This window comes from Bison bison, unplaced genomic scaffold (genome assembly GCF_000754665.1).
Source record: "Bison bison bison isolate TAMUID 2011002044 unplaced genomic scaffold, Bison_UMD1.0 scf7180017864043, whole genome shotgun sequence".
Taxonomy (NCBI): Eukaryota; Metazoa; Chordata; class Mammalia; order Artiodactyla; family Bovidae; genus Bison; species Bison bison.
Window position 1 is genome coordinate 4049359 of NW_011494615.1, and position 18897 is coordinate 4068255.

General features: G+C 46.8%; 1 protein-coding gene and 1 pseudogene across 1 annotated transcript in view; both read right to left on the bottom strand.

Annotated features, from left to right (window-relative positions):
- The window catches only part of ITGA9 (integrin, alpha 9), a 369261-nt gene that overhangs the window by 187856 nt on the left and 162508 nt on the right, over positions 1–18897 (bottom strand). The window contains exon 16 of the mRNA XM_010835514.1: positions 3628–3777. Coding sequence (XP_010833816.1) covers positions 3628–3777 — 150 coding nt within the window. The remainder of the gene's footprint in view (positions 1–3627; positions 3778–18897) is intronic.
- LOC104985373 lies at positions 706–3616 on the bottom strand (annotated as a pseudogene).

Consider the following 18897-nt stretch of genomic DNA (forward strand, 5'->3'; position numbering starts at 1 on the left):
CCTCTCAGGAGGAACCACTATTACCCATTGTGGTTATGTCCCTTTATGTTTCTTTGGATGGTTATTTCCATGTCCCTAGAAAATTCCTAGAAAATTAGTAGTATCAATCCTATTTCTTCTTGATTTATCGGATTTAGACATTATTTCACTGAATTCCTTCCATGATAGATAAAAATTGAACTCACCTACATAAAGGTCCCCTCCCACCATTCACCTTCCTAGTTTTGATAGGTAGGTAGTTACTCTTAGCTCTTCTACTGTCTCAGTTGTTAACTGCATCAGACTCACCTAATCAGTTTGTTAAAACCGAGGTTTCTGGGATCCACCCCATGAGTTTCTAATTCAAAGGGTCAGGAGTGGGACCCAAGAATTTTCTTTTCTGACATTATCCCAAGGGAGGCTGATACTGCTGGCCGGGTGGCCACACTTTATGAAGCACTGCTTTACTGGTAACCTTTGCAATTCTTTTTTGCTATGTAATCATTTTTAATGTCCAGAGTTTGTAATTCAAGGGCCAGAGCTTTCTCCCAGACTTGAGCTTGCTACTGCTGCTAAGTCACTTCATTCGTGTCCGACTCTGTGCGACCCCACAGACAGCAGCCCACTAGGCTCCTCTGTCCCTGGGATTCTCCAGGCAAGAATACTGGAGTGGGTTGCCATTTCCTTCTCCAATGCATGAAAGTGAAAAGTGAAAGTAAAGTTGCTCAGTCGTGCCCGACTCTTAGTGACCCCATGGACTTGAGCTTATAAGCTCTCAATTGGCTTGTGAGGCCAGTAGGGGTACTTCTTCTTGTCTAATTTGGTTTCTGGGAAGACCTCAATTCAAGTTCTCAATAGTCATCTAATCAAATGGAATTATGTTCCTCATCTTCTCCAGCTCTTTCTCATATTCCTAAATCCTGGTCTTTGAAAGAGACAAAAACTCAGCACAACTTTTTACATCTTCTTTTTCTTCAGCGTCCACCTGGGCAGTATATGTATCCTCTGGTATAGGAACGTTCAGGGCATTAAACTTCTTCTCAAAGTCATCCATCAAGCCAGCCTTTGCCATGTTGGCCTTGGAGTAAACCCAGTCGATGGCAGATGGCTTCTCAGGCAGAGTAGCCAACCTGGAGGTGAGCATCTCATTCCAGGACTTGAAGGAGTTAGTCACGGCCTTCCGGTTTGGGGGGGTGATCTCCCCGAAAGCTACCCAGTCAATGGTTTTTAGAGCAAGTTTCCGTCTAGCCATCTTGAGATCCTTTACCGACCTGGGTACCCTTTGAAATTTTAAGTAATAAACAGCTTTTTACAGTTTCATCAGGTTTTACAATATCTTTGGCTCACTAATTTAAAAAATTAAGATATTAAAACAATTTCTGTTGTCCTGTATTAAACTCTAAATACTGAACACCAATGAACAGTGCTAGTATTATGGCCTCATGATTGCTGTTCACAGCAGAGCCAAGACAAATGTCGTGATTACAAATCCTCCTCTACACAGGTACAAAGTTAAACGACCAGAAAACTCAACTTTTACTTAAGGGGCAATGTTTCTAGTATTAAGATCCTTCTCTTCCATATGCTGTTCTACTGGCTTCACATCCTACCATGCTTTGTTTTATATTGAACCATGACATATTAGCCATATTTTTACTTTTCTGGGAGTTTTTGATTGCCTTCATTTTTTGTATCCATAGAAAACATACATTCTACCTACACTGTGTCCTGATTATTTGCTGCTTTCTTATTATTCTGTCTATGGCTGGCTTCATTCTTCTCAAAGTTCATTAATCCTTTGCTCTAAACTGATCAACTGTTTTTTAGACATGCTGCACAACTGTAATCCTGGAATTTCTTATCATTGGACTTCTGAGAGTTTGTTCTCACATTCAACTTTTTGCTCCTTCTAGCTGTCACCCTTTTTTCTTGGAGTGCATCTTAGGTAACTTCCTTGGAAAGGTTACCAGGGATATAAGCTTTCTGGGTAGTTGCTTGTCTGAATAATGACTTTATTTCAACTTGATTTTATTTCATACTTGACTTTTAGGCTACGTATAAAACCCTAGTTTCAAAATCACCTTTTCTCAGAGCTTTGAAGCCCTTATTTCACATATGCTAGTTTCCAATCTTACTAATAAGAAGTCTAATGGATTACTTATCGTGACTCTAATTATGTTGTGAGAGGACATATATTCCCCACTATCACCATCCTGTACTCTGTCATGGAAGCATTAAGAATTTTCCTTATGTCTTAGGCGTAGTGACATTTCAAAATGATGTACCTAGGATACTTTGGGTTTATCCTGCTTGCAAGCTGGTGGGTCCTTAAAAAAAAAGTCTCTCTAATTTTGGGAGAACTGTCCACAGCTAGAGAGAGTCTCCTTCAAGGATGGTTACATCCCCCATAGTCAGTCATACAATCCCCCATAGTTCCACCCCCCACAGTCAGCCAACAGGTGACTAATAAGGGTACAAAGGGTCAGCCCCTTCCCCTCAAGGAGAGGATGGCTCTTCAGTGTAATTTATGCTCCAGAGCTCCCAGCCTCAGGCCAAGGCTAGACTGTGCCCAAGAGCACATCCTTGCTCACCCTCCTCCCTTTCCTTCCAGATTTCTCTAAGAACACCGACTCATTAGACCAAGTGCTCCCAAACCCCTGTTTCAGGCACTGCTTCTGGGGAACCTGACCCAAAACCACATGAGACAGACTCTGGGAGAAAATGGGGACATCTTGGTAAAAATCTTATATCTCGAACTCCAAACTCTTCTCTATGGTTCTATTTACAAGTCTCATCTGCAAGGCGTGGGTCATGATCTGCTAGTTTTCCCACAAGTTCAGAGCAGTCAGAACTATGGAGGGTGGGGCTGGTGAGAGGTTCCACAGCTTTGTCCCCACCCCACCCAGGAGTCTGGTTTAGCCAAAAAACAGTTTTGTCTGACCTTCCCCAGGTCCTGGATCTGTGATGATCTTGGGTGTTAGAGAAAGATTTAGACTCAGACCTGGGATCGCAGATTTCGTGCATATTTCCTGCAACAGAGTCAGCACCGCACATCTTCCAGATTGCTTGGGGCAGACAGGCCAGTGCTGCGACGTGGTGTTAGCGCATGGCTCACTCCTACTCCATATGGTCTTGTACAGGCTGCATCCCATATAGCTCCTCCACACAGCAGCACAGCCCAGAATCTGCTGAGCTCAGGGAGGACGGTGACAGCCTGCACTCATGGTGCTTTGCCTTCCAAAGACAACTGAGCTGAGCTTTCTCAACTCAACCACCAATTCTAACAAGAGGAAGCTCTTGCTTCATCACCCACTCACAGTCCCATCAATAAAACCTGTATGTACAGCACTCACTAGGTACTGATCTGAGCTCTAGAAATGCTGCAGGAAAAGGATGCAAGTGCGGAGACCAAGCTGCCAGTTCATGACCTCAAAGGGATCATCATTTTCTAATTGTTTGGGAATCAATGAGTTTAAATCACATGGTTATTAGACACAACCCCCCAAATCATACATTTCAGCATTTTGCAGATCAGGAAAGGGAGGCCCAGGAGGGGGTGTGCCCAGCCTTGGGCTCCCATGCCACCGGGGCCATTACTTGTACATGTGCACCTGCCACCTGGGGTCCCAACCATGAGTTTTCAGGTACCTGATTCTTCTGGGCAATCTTTTGTCCCTTTTTCCAGCGGAGCACGGGGGTCAGGGCTGGCAGCTCCTTCTCCTCCTCTCCCGTCACATGCTCGCCCAGGCTGTAGGCGGCCTCGAACACGATGGGGCTGATGACATCCTGTACTCTCCGCTGAAACAATAAACACAAGGCACGTGAACGGCGGGTGCTGCTGACATGTGCAGAGCATTTCAACAGTTTACAAAGACCTTCCACACGGACCGCCCCGTGTGAGCCTCACAAACCACCCTTGTGAGACTGGATTTTATTGCTTTCATATTTTAAGATGAGGTAATGAGGCCAAGGGCAGTGACTGTCTTGTCCAAGGTCACTCCGCTAATAAGTGGGGGTTTTCCCACTCTACCTTGCATGGTGCGAAATCATGGTCTCTTTAGCATGTGGAAGACATTACCTTAGTCATCTTCCAAATATTCTTATAAGCTAGTTGGCGGGCTGGCGAGCATCTGTACTCACAGTGCAGCACTAACCCTTTCAATCCATGGGGTTTTGATCATCAAAGCTCTTCTGAGTTGAGATAAATACAGATTCTGTGTTAGGGCAGGGGACCTGTAGACACTGGGGCCTGATGGCTTCCCAGCGCTGGGCTCCTTGGAGCCAGGGGTGAAGTCGGGCTTCAGGCCTGTGTTCTTTCCTTCAGATCCTAGGACTTCAAGAGCCAAGGGAGTGATAGGCTGATAGTCCCAGTGAGCACCGACAAGATGCCAGGCACTGTGCAAGGTGTTCTTGAGAGGTAAGGTGTGTGGCTTACCACACACCCAGAGCATGAGAGCTGGGCTTACTCCCCTCCATTGTATAATAAAGGGAAGATGAAGGCACAAGTTCCCCAGGCCACAAGGCTAATAAGGATTCTGAGTCACATCAGCTCAGTTCCTGGCCTTTCTGCTTCAGTCTGCTCCACTGCCTCCCCGGGACTCCGGCTCCCCCAGGCTCACAAGTTAGACAGCGAGGCAGGAATAAAGCATTAGTTTCCCTGCATCCCTGGCCAGCACACACTATGGAAGGTGGGCTTCCAAGGGGAGCAGGGCAAATCTGAGAAGTAGCACCAATGAGCCACGTCTCCATTGCCTGCATCTGTCAAGGAGAGACGGCAGGAGCCGGCAGGCAAGCAGGAGTGAGAGGCGCTAGGTGGGCGGGCAGAGGCCACCCAACCCCAAAGCCTCAAGCAGAGCCAAGGACTTCAAACTACACTCTGTGTAAAGTCTGGTGGAGTTGGAAGCAGGCGAGTGCAGTGTTCAAAACAGTAGAAAGTTTTAAAGTTCCCAAGAGGCACACAGTGAGGAGCTGGCTCATACCCCACCCCACCCGCCTGGATACCCAGTGCCACCCCAGAGGCAGACATGCCTATCGGTTTCAGGGCATCTGTCCAGTCTAAGCACATTTAGGTAAATGATGGCTGCACTTTGCTTTCCTTACTCAGCATGCATCCTGGAGGTGGTTCCAGGTTAGCACATAGAGCTACCCACCCCCACCCTTTTTTAACACAGAGTTTTTTTTTTTTTCCACAGAGGTCCTTACCCACCAGCATTTGGACTCAGAGCTGCTTAAATAAGTGAATGAATGGCAGCCCATTTGACCATTTGGTAGCAGCATTCTCCAAGATGGGTCTGTGAGCCTCAGTTCCCCGGGAAGGGGGTAAATGAAAGGGTCTGTGATCGAACAAGCTGGGGGGCAGGGGCACCAGGTTAAGTAGAGGGGTTTGTGTCTTTTGTTTATTGTATGTTTTTACAGCAACTGCCTCCCAGAAAGAGTAGGGTGACCCCAGGTTTACTGGGGCACAGAACCCTGTGTTTCCTGGGAGTTCCATGGGGGTATGTACGTGGAACAGAGCATGTTCAGAGACATAGAAAATCTCCCACAGCAGCCCAGGAGAAGAGATGGCATCCGAGCCAGAGTGGCATGGGAGAGGAAGCAGATGGGGCTGCTGAATGTGGGGCATGGGGGACAAATCACTCTAGGGATGGGAGTCTGAGTGACCAGGAGGTGGCTTATCTCTGTGCTCAGAAAAGCAATCAGCTGAGAAGAGATTCAATCATTTGCATAAATAAAACACAGGACTTCACAGGGGAGTGACAGGTGAGCCTTTGGGTAAGATACTTCCAGAAAATTCTCTCCAATTTCAGATTTTAGGAGCAGATCTTTAACACTCATGTCCTTTCCAGGAGGAAAACACCTACCTGGGATCCAGGTGCCTACTGACTGACTCTCCAAAACAGAATTTAAAGTCTGGGTGCAGAGAACAGTGAATGAGTGCAGTCTTAATGTTCTCACAGATAAATGCTCCAGTGTTTCTTTAAGAATGACTGCCTTAAGGTTCTGCATTTAAATCCTTCATGTCAAAAGAAGTCAGTTATTACACGATGCTATTCTTGTGGGAGGAACGGAGGATGGGGCTGGGGGAGGCAGAAGTCACTGAATGTTTCCTGGCTACCACATGTATTCTAGAAACTGGGCCAACCTCTCCCCCAGACATCCTTTTACTTAATCCACACAATACCTGAGCTGGTGGTCTGCGTTGCTCCCATTTTACAGATGAGATAAACAGAGGCCCCAGAGCTCAAATAAATTGTGCTTCACCCTCAAACCAGTAAGTGACAGAATTGGACTCATTCTTAGAACCAGAAGCAAAATTGCTTTCCTTGAAGTCGTCACGTGCTGTTTAAAAAACATCCCAATTGTTCTGACCTCACCTTGAAATATTACTTAACTACTTAGGGGGACACAGGCCAAGAAAGAAATGTCCCTCATTCCAGGAAGAATGTGAATAAATGACAAATAACTAATTAACAGGGACTTTGCATGAGGGCTATTTCTAAATGTGCAGCCATTCAAGCCATGACCGATGTGGAGAGAAGTCCTAGTTGAGGAACAGCTATTTGGGGTGAGTGATGAACTATGACATCTAGGGGTGCAGATGCTGTGCTCTGGCACTAACTGCATGAGTCAGTTTTAACTAAGATGTCTGAGAAACACCTTCTTATGATGTGTCCCAAAAGCTCTGTGCAGAAGGGTCCTACCCCACACTGAGCTGCGGGTGGAGGCAGGGGAGGGCATGGCAAATAGAAATGAGCCGGCACTCCCCAAAGAACAGCCCTTCTTGCCCACACTGTGCTTGGTTTTATCCGAGCTGCAAAGGAAAGGTGGCAGCACCATTTTCATGGCTTCCTTTGCATTTCCGGAAGCGCAGCTTCCCTCAGCTCAGCACTGCATTGAAGTGAAGGGACCCCTTAGACGGAGGTTTACGGTTTAGGCGCAGACCCTCATCACTGAAATTTTTTTACTGCTTGAAAATATTCACCACGACACACTAAAACTTCCCAAGCTGAATACACACCTATTCTGACAGACCAAAAGCCAACAATCCACCTCTTTTCTGGGAAAAATCTACTGTAGTCTCCTGTTCTGAAAACTGAAGGAGGCTGCACAGAAAAGAAACCTCAGACTGGTGGCAGATTTTGCAGCGGCTGAGGTTTTATAGGGAACTTGACATGCGTGCAATTCGAAATTTATTGGGTGCTTACTTTACGCCAGGCAATGGGCTGGGCCCCAGGGAGACAGCCCTTGAAGGCAACAGGCAGGCAATGATGACCTAGTTGCATAGGATAGAGGCGGCTTTGGGAGCACAAGCAGGGTACCCGAGCTGGACTAAGGGCTGTCGGGCTTCTCAGAGGAGGTGCTCCTGGACTCAGCAGACAGACAGACGTCAGCCAGAGAGCAGGCATGGCCGGTACACACAGCAGGGGGAGAGGCCACAGCCATCCAGTGGATTACATGTGTTCTGCAAAGGTGGGAAGATCAGGCTTGTGGGCAGGTGGGAGGAGAGACGCTAAAGCAGGGATCAGATTTCAGGGGGACTTACAGCGTGTGTTGATTTCGATCTAAACTCTAGGCAGAGCTGGCAGGTAGATAAGGTGATGTAAGAGGCTGTGTTACAGAAAAATCCCTCTGGTTTCTCGGATGGAGGGGTGAGACTGGAGGTAGGGAGGCCAGCAAGGACACTGTTACAGAAAGATCCCTCAGGCTGTAGCATGGAAGTGGACTGATGGGTGCAGGTCTGCTGGGTTCAGTATAAACAGGGGCCCCGGGGGAAAATGTGTATGCTAAGTCACCACCGTTGCATCTGACTCTTCATGACCCCATGGACGGTATCCTGCCAGGCTCCTCTGTCCATGGAATTTCCAGACAAGAATACTGGAGTGGGCTGCTATTTCCTAATCTAGGGCATATTCCTGACCCAGTGATCAAACCCGCATCTCTTTACTTCTCGACACCTGCACTGGCAGGCGGATTCTTTCCCACTAGTAAGTACCACCTTGGAGGGCTTCCCAAGTGGCACTAGTGGTAAACAACCTGCCTGCCAATGCAGGAGACAGAAAAGACCTGGGTTCCATCCCTGGGTTGGGAAGACTCCCTGGAGGAGGGCATGGCAACCCACTCCAGTATTCTTGCCTGGAGAATCCCATGGACAGAGGAGCCTGGTGGGCTATGGTCCACAGGGTTGCAAAGAGTCGGATGTGACTGAAGCGACTTAGCACACACCAATACATGAACCACCTGTATTGGGAAGAGGACCAAGCCGGGACATAGCAGGGGGACAGGAAGCAGCAGAGGGAGATGACTGGAGTTTGGTGAGGAGAGGTGGGGGATGAGAGAGAACCCATGGAAGATGCCCCCCGGTGGACCTGGTAGCCTCTCATCACCACGGGGAACCAGGAGAGGGAATGGGTGTCTAAGTCATTCAGCAGTGAACCTACTGAGTTTTGTTACAACACAGAAATCCTCTTCTCACCTCCAGATGCCAACTCCACAAAGCATCTCCCAGAATACATTGATTTGGGCCTAGAACCCCAGGCTTCCTTTCTCTTCCACAAACTTGGTCCCCTGTTCCAGCCTCCCCATCAATGGCCCATCCAAACTCACTACAGACCCTCTGTCTACACTGTGAGCTTGTCCACTTATCCTCCCAGGGATGGGCTTTGCTTTCCTTTGAATTACACCTTCCTCCTCCCTTGGCGCACCTCACACACAGAGCTGCTGTGTTGGGGCCCTGAGAAAGGACTCTCCAGGGCCCAGGAGAGTCTGCTGACAACAGCAAGAGAGACTCTTAAGGAAACGTAACTGAGGACCCCCATTCCTTCATGGGGAGCTCTTCTTTGTTGTTCAAGCTTTTCCTTGTCATTCATGACCTTGCTCTGAAAATGAAATCGAACTAACTCAGAAGAAATCGAAGTATACCCCACCAGGGTATACTTGTGACTGGTAGGGGCCAGCCACACAAAGATCCCACCAGAGGAGAGGACCCTCTGCCCTGTTATCCTAGGGCATCTAGGCTATTGTGAGAGTCAGAAGTCCCAAAGTCTTCTGTCTCCTTTACTCGTGGAACCAGGTAATTTTCCCTGGTGAGTATAAGGAGTGTCAAAGCTCCCGTTTACCTGGCTGATGGAAGATCCGCACCACTGTCTGGGGGACTCTATTGCAAGCCATGCCATGACCCAACACGAGTAGGACTCGAGCAGCACACACCTCTTGACCAGCCAGGTGAACTAGAAACCGACCTCACACTGCTTTTCTCCAAGAAATAAAGGGTTTTTATCCTCCTTAGCTAACTAGCAGCTATAGTAGTAAACTAAATGAAAATAGGAAGGGTTGGTTTTACTTTCAATTTGCAAATAACAGAGAAGGCCAACAAATAAGCAGCTAGCATTAAGCCAGATATTTGGTTTGGGAAAAACCCCCTATGGGTTTTTGTTTTTTTTAAAGGCCTCAGTACTTTTCTTTTTCCAAACATGATCTCTTTGTCCACTCCCTCCTGTATTCTTCCTCAGAATTCCTCTGCTCTCTACATCCAGCTCTACTACTGCACACCCAACTCTACTGTCTATGGTTACCTTGCAGGCAGTCCGAGAAGTGAGAAGCCTTGGAGGTGGAGGCCTTTCCTGTTCTCTCAATAATCATAACTATGAGAATGGTAGTTAAAGTGTTAGAGGACAGCCTAGAACTGTCACAAGCTTAAAGATTCCTCTAAAAGTAACTGAGGATTTTTGCATTTGTTAGTATTTTGCATTTATTATTAGTGATAATACTAATAGAGGGACTTGTCGAAGATCTACCATCCCACTGAGAACAACCAGAAAAGCCAGACAACACACACATACACACATAAACCTGTCTAAAGGTGTCAGGGAACTATCTAGGGTAGGGGTCCTCAATCAGACCACAGAGCAGGTGAGGGTGGACACAGCCTCTGTATTTATCTGTATTTATAGCTGCTCCCCCTCACTCACAGGAAGGGCATATTACTGATAAATGTAATGTGCCTGAACCATCCCCAAACCATCCCCCCCACCCCTGGTCTGTGGAAAAACTGTCTTCTGTGGAACTGGTCCCTGCCACCAAAAAGCTTGGGGACTGGTGATGCAGGGAACTCTTTCCTTGTCTGTAAGAAGCCTGGAATAAGAGGCTGAGAATCTGTCTGTGAACTGGTTGCTAAAAGGTTGAGTTCTGGAGTTCTGAGTCCCTGGCAGTCTTATGAGTCTGTGAAGACAAACTTAAAAGCTTAGAGCTACTAAAGGCAGCCAGGACTTGAGGATCGTGATTCTAAAGAGAAGAGAAGCATGTGGAGATGAACCTGATATTTGACACCACGTTTGTTCTCAGGACATTGGTGGATTCCACAATGCGCAGGGTTATATGACTAAGAAACCAAGAAGGCAGGGGCCAAGGTGCTGAGAAGACAAGAGAAGCTGCAGTTAACTGCAGACTAGACACAGCAGCGAAGACCAGTGACTCAGAAGACAAGTCAACAGAAAATACGCAGAATGAAGCATGGGGAAGAAAGAGGACAGAAAATTCAGAAATGAAATTCAGAAAAGGCCACAGTGAAAGGCATGACATACTCAGAGTGATTTAGTAGTCTCTATAATTATATGAAACATCCAACCCAACGCCTAGCGTAGCAAAGGTGGGCAATAAATATTGGCTACTGTTATTTTTACCATAACCTTTAAAATGGCAATTTTGATATAAAAATCTGTGAAAACCACCCTGCTGCAAAATGAACAGTGCATGTCGCAAGGACCCATTTCACTAGGGAACAAGCTAAGGCCACATGTGGTTTCATTTAGAGTCCTAGAAATTAAAAAATAAACAAATGAAAATTTGAATTAACACCAAGGCATAAAATTCTGTAAATTTCTCAACAAGATTAGAGATTTTAATTCTGACTACATACAACTTTGATCTTCCCAGGGGGTGCTAGTGGTGAAGAACCCGCCTGACAATGCAGGAGACGTAGGAGACGAGGGTCCAGTCCCTAAGGCAGGAAGATCCCCTGGAGGAGGGCTTGGCAAAGAACTCCAGTATTCTTGCCTGCAGAATTGCCTGGACAGAGGAGCCTGGCACGCTACAGTCCATAGGGTCACAAAAGCATGACTAAAGCAACTGAGCACGCATGCCATACTACTTTATAGGTAATATCATATGGAAATGGATATCATCATCAGCCTGAAATGTATGATCCCCTGGTAAGCATCAGTGCCCAGGAAGGGCATGAAAGCATACATTACTCTTTAAGTAACATATTTGCATAAATTACTCTGTTTATCTATGAAAATCACATAACCCATTGATGCTTTTTCCTCTTCAAAGATAAAACAATATCTCCTTGGATACTTGAAAAGGTTTGTTTTTATATTTGAGAGTATGTGTGCAAAAGTGGGGACTGCTTATTTAGTCAACTTATATGTTTATATGTTTTGGGATTTTTTTTTCTGCACTCATTCCCAAAACATGCTAATGGGAGATTAGAACTTTTGACTTTGGAAACGATTTCCTAAGAGCATGACACATCCTTGTAGAATGTTCTTTGCAAAGAGACATGTTAATTATACCATAGATAACGCCATGTATCACTTGACAGCTAAGTGATACCACGTGGAACTGGCCCAGCCTGGAGATGATCCAGCTTTTGTGTCCTCCAGAGGAAACGGAATGCTGTCTTAGAATCTAACGCTCCTCCCTTCTTGTTTTAATTTTCTCTTCCTATCACCCATCTTCAAACCTCCAAGGTGGCTTTGATAAAGATATCTGGAGGTGAATATGAGAAGTCCATGGACAGAGAAGCCTGGTGGGCTACAGTCCATGGGGTCTCAAAGAGCCAGACACAACTGGGCAACAAATACTAACTAACTATGAAAATAACACAGAAGAAAAGGCTCCCAGTGTCACCAGCAAAAGAAATACGGCCGGAGTCTCCAGGCAGGCCTTCCTGCTCCACAACCCTCAGCCACAAGCCCTTCATCCAGCTGGCATGTCAGCCCCAATCCTCACGCTGGGACAGAAATGCCCTGAGACCCCCTGGAGTCAATAGTGAAGGAGAAGTGGGAAGGGGGAGGGAGTACTGACTTGGCTCAGCAAGCAGCTGAAAATCCTGGAGTCTCCTCTCTTTACACCTTGCCCTGATAAAGCAAGCTTTCGGGGAAGAGGACACAACTGTGCTAAGTGCATCTGCTCAGGCCGACTGCAGTCCCCACCTATGCCTCAGCTCTGCTGACTCCACATCTGCAGCGTTCTTATCCCCAGGGAACAGGCTCCACCCTCCACGGCCCAGCTCACGGCTGCCACTTCCATGGGACTTTCTTGAGGACACCAGCCCTCTGACCTCAGTCCTCCAGGGTCCTGAGGATGCAGTTTGGCAGTTAATTACTTTCTGTCTTCTACTGCTGTCTTTCCCTAAATCAAAGGCCTTCCCTCAGCCTCTTATTTAAAGTTTCTAAAGTGGGGATGCATCTTATTAACAGCATCGAATAATAGATTTGTTGAGAATATTATTCCTCTTCAGCCCCTACCTGGAAAGCTGTCGTTACAGTGGAAGCCATGTGCGGAGGGAGGTGATGTGGGGCTGGCTCACAGTGGTAACCGCAGCTGCAGAAACCAGATTTCAGCTCTGCCTTGAACTCCCTGGGTCTCTTGACAATACTGTGCTGAGGCAGCAGCCAGGACAGGACACTTAGGTCAAGGTTGGGACAATAGGCATGTGCGGGCAAGAGGGAGGGGTGAGCGGACTGACGTTGTAGTGTCTCTCTAGTGGAAAAAACATCAACTAGGTTGCTTGCAGCCCACACCTGGCTGCTGTGTACCTGCCCCAGGTACCAGTGAGGCATGGGGCAGCACAGAGGAGGCAGGCAGGACTGTGTGAGCAAACAGATGCCTGGGCAGGAAGCGTGGGAATCTCATGAGAGGGAACCGCCTCCAGCCCCGAAAGGTGCAGCAGTGGGAGTGTCAAGAATCCTCAGAGAGAAGGTGATGAGATGTTCAGCAGGCTGATGGCGGAATGGGAATCAGTTGGTGGGGATGATGTGGAGGTCTAGCAGACGACTGTGTGTTGAGGAACAGAGGCCGCAGACAAGGTGGAGAGCAAGGACTTTGACATCGACAGTCCTGGGTCTAAGGGAGGAGTCCCAGCTCCATCTCTTACAAACTGTGTGACACTGCTCACGTCACTTAATCCTTCCAAACCTGTTTTCTGAGATGTAAATAGCTTGGGCAGGAAAACTTTGCATGACTGTTGAGAAGACAAGAGACTACAGATGCCAAGCACCATGGAGAGCTCCCGGTAACAGGAAGAGCTCACTGTATCTACGGCATCATCCCCATCACCATCACCACTTGGCAAAGGGGTGTGAGGCAAGACCACGGGGTGAAGGGCAGGGAGGGAAGGCAGCAGGGAACCGGTTGGCAGGACCTCAGAAATGAGGTGAAGGTCCATCACTCCATGTGCAGTGGGGACTGTTAACAGTTTTTAAAGCCAGTTTTAAGGTAAGAAGCCCAGAGGTGATCTGAAGGACCAACAGGATGGAAAGGGAGGAGGATGGGACTTCAGTGGGGCCAGTGCCCCCACCCCGAGCTGTAAGTTGGTTGCCATCAGCTCCCAACTTCCTCTTATGGAGAAACATCCTTGGTTAAATGAGAGCCACTTCACTCAGGAGTTCTTATGCCCCCTTCCCAGCCTCACTGGAAATGACTGACTGGCATGGGGGTAAAAAAGAGGTTATCTCTTGCCTCAAGGCAGGACAACTCTGTGGTGCATTTCATGGCCCAGAGCTCCCCATGCAATCAGGCTGAGGCTGCTCTCCAGCTGAGGTCACAAGCTTGATGTACTTCTCCAGCCTCATCCTGCTCCCCAATTTCCCCAAGGAAATCCCTCTCTCAAGCTCTGCATCCAGGGAACCCGACCTCACACAGTAACTAGGGTTACAAAAACTTGTGGCAGCAGAAATACATACTTATATATATGTGCACAATATAAAGATAAAATATGGACTTGAAGGGAGGGAGAGACAAGAGTCCCTGCTCACTCAACATCTCACCCTCAACCACTTGGCAGAGCCAGATCACAGTGCCAGCATCCCTCTTCATCCTGCACCGCCAGACTCTGTGAAGGGGCACAAATGCGGCAGGGATCAGAGGGGAGGCTGTGGCCAGGGAAGTCTCTGATGCCCACAGCCCTGCGGGTCCTGTGAATCCAAGCCTCTTCCCGGGAGAAAAATGGGGCAGAGAAGGCAGACTGTGGTCATTGCAAAAGGTCTCGATAGTGACCGATCAGGCCCTGAGCGCTCCCAGGAGATGGTGGTCGGCAGGTCACAAATCCTCCTTGTTCAGACTCTGTGTCCTCAGGCCTATCTTGCCAGCAAAAATGTGACATCAAACAGGACAAGGGGGGGAAATAAGACTCCCAAGGTAGCTCATTCCATATCAGCCTTGACTGCTCCCTATCTTTTAATGACTGTAGTGATGTTACAAAGTATTTATTATAAAAAAGGGTATGTGTTTAGTTGGGCCTGATAGTGTTAAAAAAAAAAAATCACTGTTTTAAAGCATCATGCCATAAAGCATTCTGCATCTTCTTATGTTAAGACATGTCCACCATGGAGCGTGGACTACAATTGAGGCAAGTGGTTTCTACCAAGGAGTTTCCATTCCATCCACTACAGACGTCAGGAGATTCCCATACAGAGCAGATGCCCTCAGTGCCCTGCCCAGATGCCCTCTATCTGCTGGTGCACCCCCTCCCGCAGCTGCTATACAGGCATTGGCTCGCACCTACAGTCTTCTTGGGAGGACGTCCTTGACTGATGGGACCCTCCTCCTCCAGAGACGCCTTCAGGGGATGCCCTGGGATAGGCAGAATCCTAAGATGACCCCCAATGACCCACGCCCCACCCCTCCAGTGTGGGAAAGATAAACAGGACACAGGTCACTCCCATGACTATGTTACATTCTATGGCAATGGTGTAGGGATTATGCGGATGTAAAGAAGGTCTCCAGTCAGTTGAATGTGAGTTGATCAAAAAGGAGATGATCTGGATGGGCCTCCTTTAATGGAGGGCTTAGTTCTTCCCTGAGCTAAGAAGAGACTGGAGGCAGAAGAGATGCTCTTTCTGCAGACCTTGAAGAAGCACGCAGCTGTGGGTTCCACAGCTGCAAGGGCATGAATTCTGGCACCAGCCACATACGCCTAGAAGAAGACTCCAACCTCAGATGTGACCTGACTGACACCTGAGGGGCTGACCGGGCACCAGCTGGACCATGCTCAGACTACTTATGGAAACTGAGAAATAATAAATGGATTTTGTGTTAAACTACTGAATTTGCAACATTTTCTGTAGCATAGAAAACTACTATGTGCCCCATTCTACTGGCTGGCTGGCGCAGTAGTCTGACAGCTGGCCTACAGGTGGATAAGCTCTAGAAGTAGTGATTCACGCTCCAGAGCTCTCTCATGGGACCAGGCTGAGGCTGGACTTCTTGTGAGACCACATCCTTAACTCACTTTTTTCCCTGCCTCATCCTGTGTCCCTCACTTCTGGGAGCACTCTTCCAGCACAGGTGCCTCAGTGGTTAAGAACCTGCCTGTCAATACAGAAGACGTGGGAGATGTGAGTTCAATCCCTGGGTCAGGAAGACACCATGCAGAAGGAAATGGCAACCCATTCCATTATTCTTGCCTGGAGGATCCCAGGGACAGTCCAAGGGGCCACAGAGAGCTGGACACAGCTGAGCATGCACTCATGCTTCCAGTACATCTCTGGCAGAAATTCCCATTTTGGCTTCTGCTTCTGGGGAACCAGATGCAGGAGACCTTGTAATCAATTCCACACAGAATTTGTTGGTTACAATCTCGTTAAAGAGGTGAGAAAAGCTGAATAAAGTGCGAGGGATGACCTAGAGCTCATGTGTGACCAAAACACAAGCAGATCTGAGTCATCAGGGGAAAAGAGTGGGAACTACACGCAGACTATCATGTTGACCATTATTCTCCATTACTTGCAGCTTGGGGTTTTACTTTGCCCTTCTTTTATTCATTCTCAGAAAAACAAGAGCTAGCACTCCATGAATTAAAGACACAGATCAGCACTAGGCCTCCTCAAGGCAAATCTGTTTTGTTTTTTTTTTTTCGTTTCTTTTTTAGAGCTGTTCGTGAAGCATCTTTGTCTCCTGTACATGAGGCATCATGTTTTATAGAAGGCACAGTGCCCAAAGAAGAGGGCTGGGAACTGGCCCCGAACAGCTGATGATTTATTACTGCATGTTACATAAATCATAGATTTTTGTTGGTTTTATACTTTCAACCAAAATTATATCATAAAGCAGAGGTTCTTAACCTAGAAGAGAATTCAGGGGGTCTGTGAATTTGGAGAAAAATATGTACATTTTTATTTTTATTAACCTCTCACTAAAATTTAGCATTTCCTTTCATTATAAGTGTACACAGCCAAGACATGGAAGCAACCTAAATGTCCATGGATAGGAAAATGGATAAAGAAGGCATGGTACATGGATAATAGAATATTACTCAGCCAAAAAAAAAAAAAAATGAATGAAACAATGCCATTTGCAGCAACATGGATGCAACCAGAGATGATCATACTAAGTGAAGTCAGATAAATAGCACATGGTATCACTTATATGTCGAATCTAAAAAAATGATACAAATGAACTAACTGACAAAACGGAAGCAGATTCACAGGCATAGAAAACAAACTTATGGTACCAAAGGGAAAGCTAGGGGACGGATAAATTAGGAAGTCCAGGATTAACATATACATAGTACTATACATAAAACACACAAGGTCCTACTGTATAGCACAGGGAGTCATATCCAATATCTTATAATAAACTACAATGGAAAATAACATGAAAAAGAATATATATGTGTATAACTGAATCACTTTGCTATACACCAGAAATTAACACAACACTGTAAATTAACTATACTTCAATAAGCAAATAAATGTAAACAGCAAAGCACAGAAGCATTAAACAGACTTCCAACTCCATCATCAATAGAAATCTGAGGTATCTGCACATCATTTACAAATGGTAGAGTCCTTGAAATATTGCCTATGTTCCTTAGTACTCCAAAATTTCAAAAAAGCGCATTAGTTAATGCATTAATAAAAAGCAGGTATATTATTATACCATAAAAGCAGGTTTTCTTTAAAATATTTTGATATGTGAATTTCAACATAATTGGTTTCTTTAAAATTTGGTCTGTTTTATCTATGCACTTTAAAAGCATTATTCTGAGAAGGGGACCATAGGCTTCCCCCAACTACCAAAGAAGTCCATGCACAGAAACGAACGATCAAGGACTTTGTCTTAACGGGAAACTACACAATGAGAGGTACCATCCTGTGGTTTCTGAAATGCTTCAAAGTATGCTTCCAAAGCTGCAGAAAGAAATGCTGTGTTGTTTCAGTCTTCACAGGGTATATGAACTCCCTGGTCTCAGCAGTTAAAAATATACCGTCCATTACATTTTATGACAGGTTCAAGGCCTGAGCTCAAAATCACCCCAGGGCTCCTGGGGTTTTAAGAATTTGGTCCTGGATCGGTATTTCAGGCTAGGGCACAGCAGAGCCGCTACGATGCTGAGAGTTATATGAAAGCATCTGTTTCCCTGTGTGAGCCCATCGGAGGGGGAGGGTAGCGAGAGCGGGTTCTCTGGGCTGCATGTAGCGTTCACTGCCTTTACAAAAAGAATCCTGACCTCTCTGGGGCAGGCCTGCTGCTTCATGAGCCCCGAGAGGGTACCGAGAAAGCTGAGAAGCCTGCCCCAGACCTTGGTGGTGTGTGAAAAGCCTGAACCGTGACTGAGATGAAGAAGAGAGTCAAAATACCGACCGCACAGGATTTCCAAGCTCCTCAAGTCACAGTGGGCCTATCTGCTCAGCTTGGGGGCCAACTGAGCCAGCACAGTTGCTTTGAATGATTTGCAGCTTAGCTTCACTTCATTAGCAAGAGAAGAAAGCAGCTCCCCTCAAACCTGTAATAAAACCAGGTCATTAAATTCCAGTGAATTTCATCAAAACTCATTGACCCTTTGGTCTATTCCATTCTCCTTGCCACGCTGTTTCCACTGGTTTTGGCAAAGATCACAAACAGCTGTCAAGTGGCATGATCCAATGGATACCCTTGCTCTATCCTCATCTCTCCGGATCTGCCCCACTCACAGGTATTCCATGTGGTTGAATCTCTTCTTTTTTTGAAAAATAACTTTTACTATTTTTTGGTCTCACCACATGGCATGCGGGACCTTCATTCCCCAATCAGAGATGGGACCTGTACTCCCTTCAGTGGTGGCCACGGTGTTAACCACTGGTCCACCAGGGAAGTCCTGAATCTCTTCTTCCTGAAGCTCATTTTGCCCTGACTCCTCCAGAGGATGGCTCAGTTCTCCAGTCCCCACTGCTCTTTGTCCTGCTGAGATGATATATAAAGTAACACGTAGCATTTATTGCTTAACCTATCCTTTCCAGTGGTCATGTATGGATGTGAGATTTGGACTGTGAAGAAGGCTAAGTGCCAAAGAATTGATGCTTTGGAACTGTGGTGTTGGAGAAGACTCTTGAGAGTCCCCTGGACTGCAAGGAGATCCAACCAGTCCATTCTAAAGGAGATCAGTTCTGGGTGTTCTTTGGAAGGAATGATGCTAAAGCTGAAACTCCAGTATTTTGGCCACCTCATGCAAAGAGTTAACTCATTGGAAAAGACTCTGATGCTGGGAGGGATTGGGGGCAGGAGGAGAAGGGGACGACAGAGGATGAGATGGCTGGATGGCATCACTGACTTGATGGACGTGAGTCTGAGTGAACTCTGGGAGTTGGTGATGGACAGGGAGGCCTGGCGTGCTGTGATTCGTGGGGTCACAAAGAGTCGGGCACGACTGAGTGA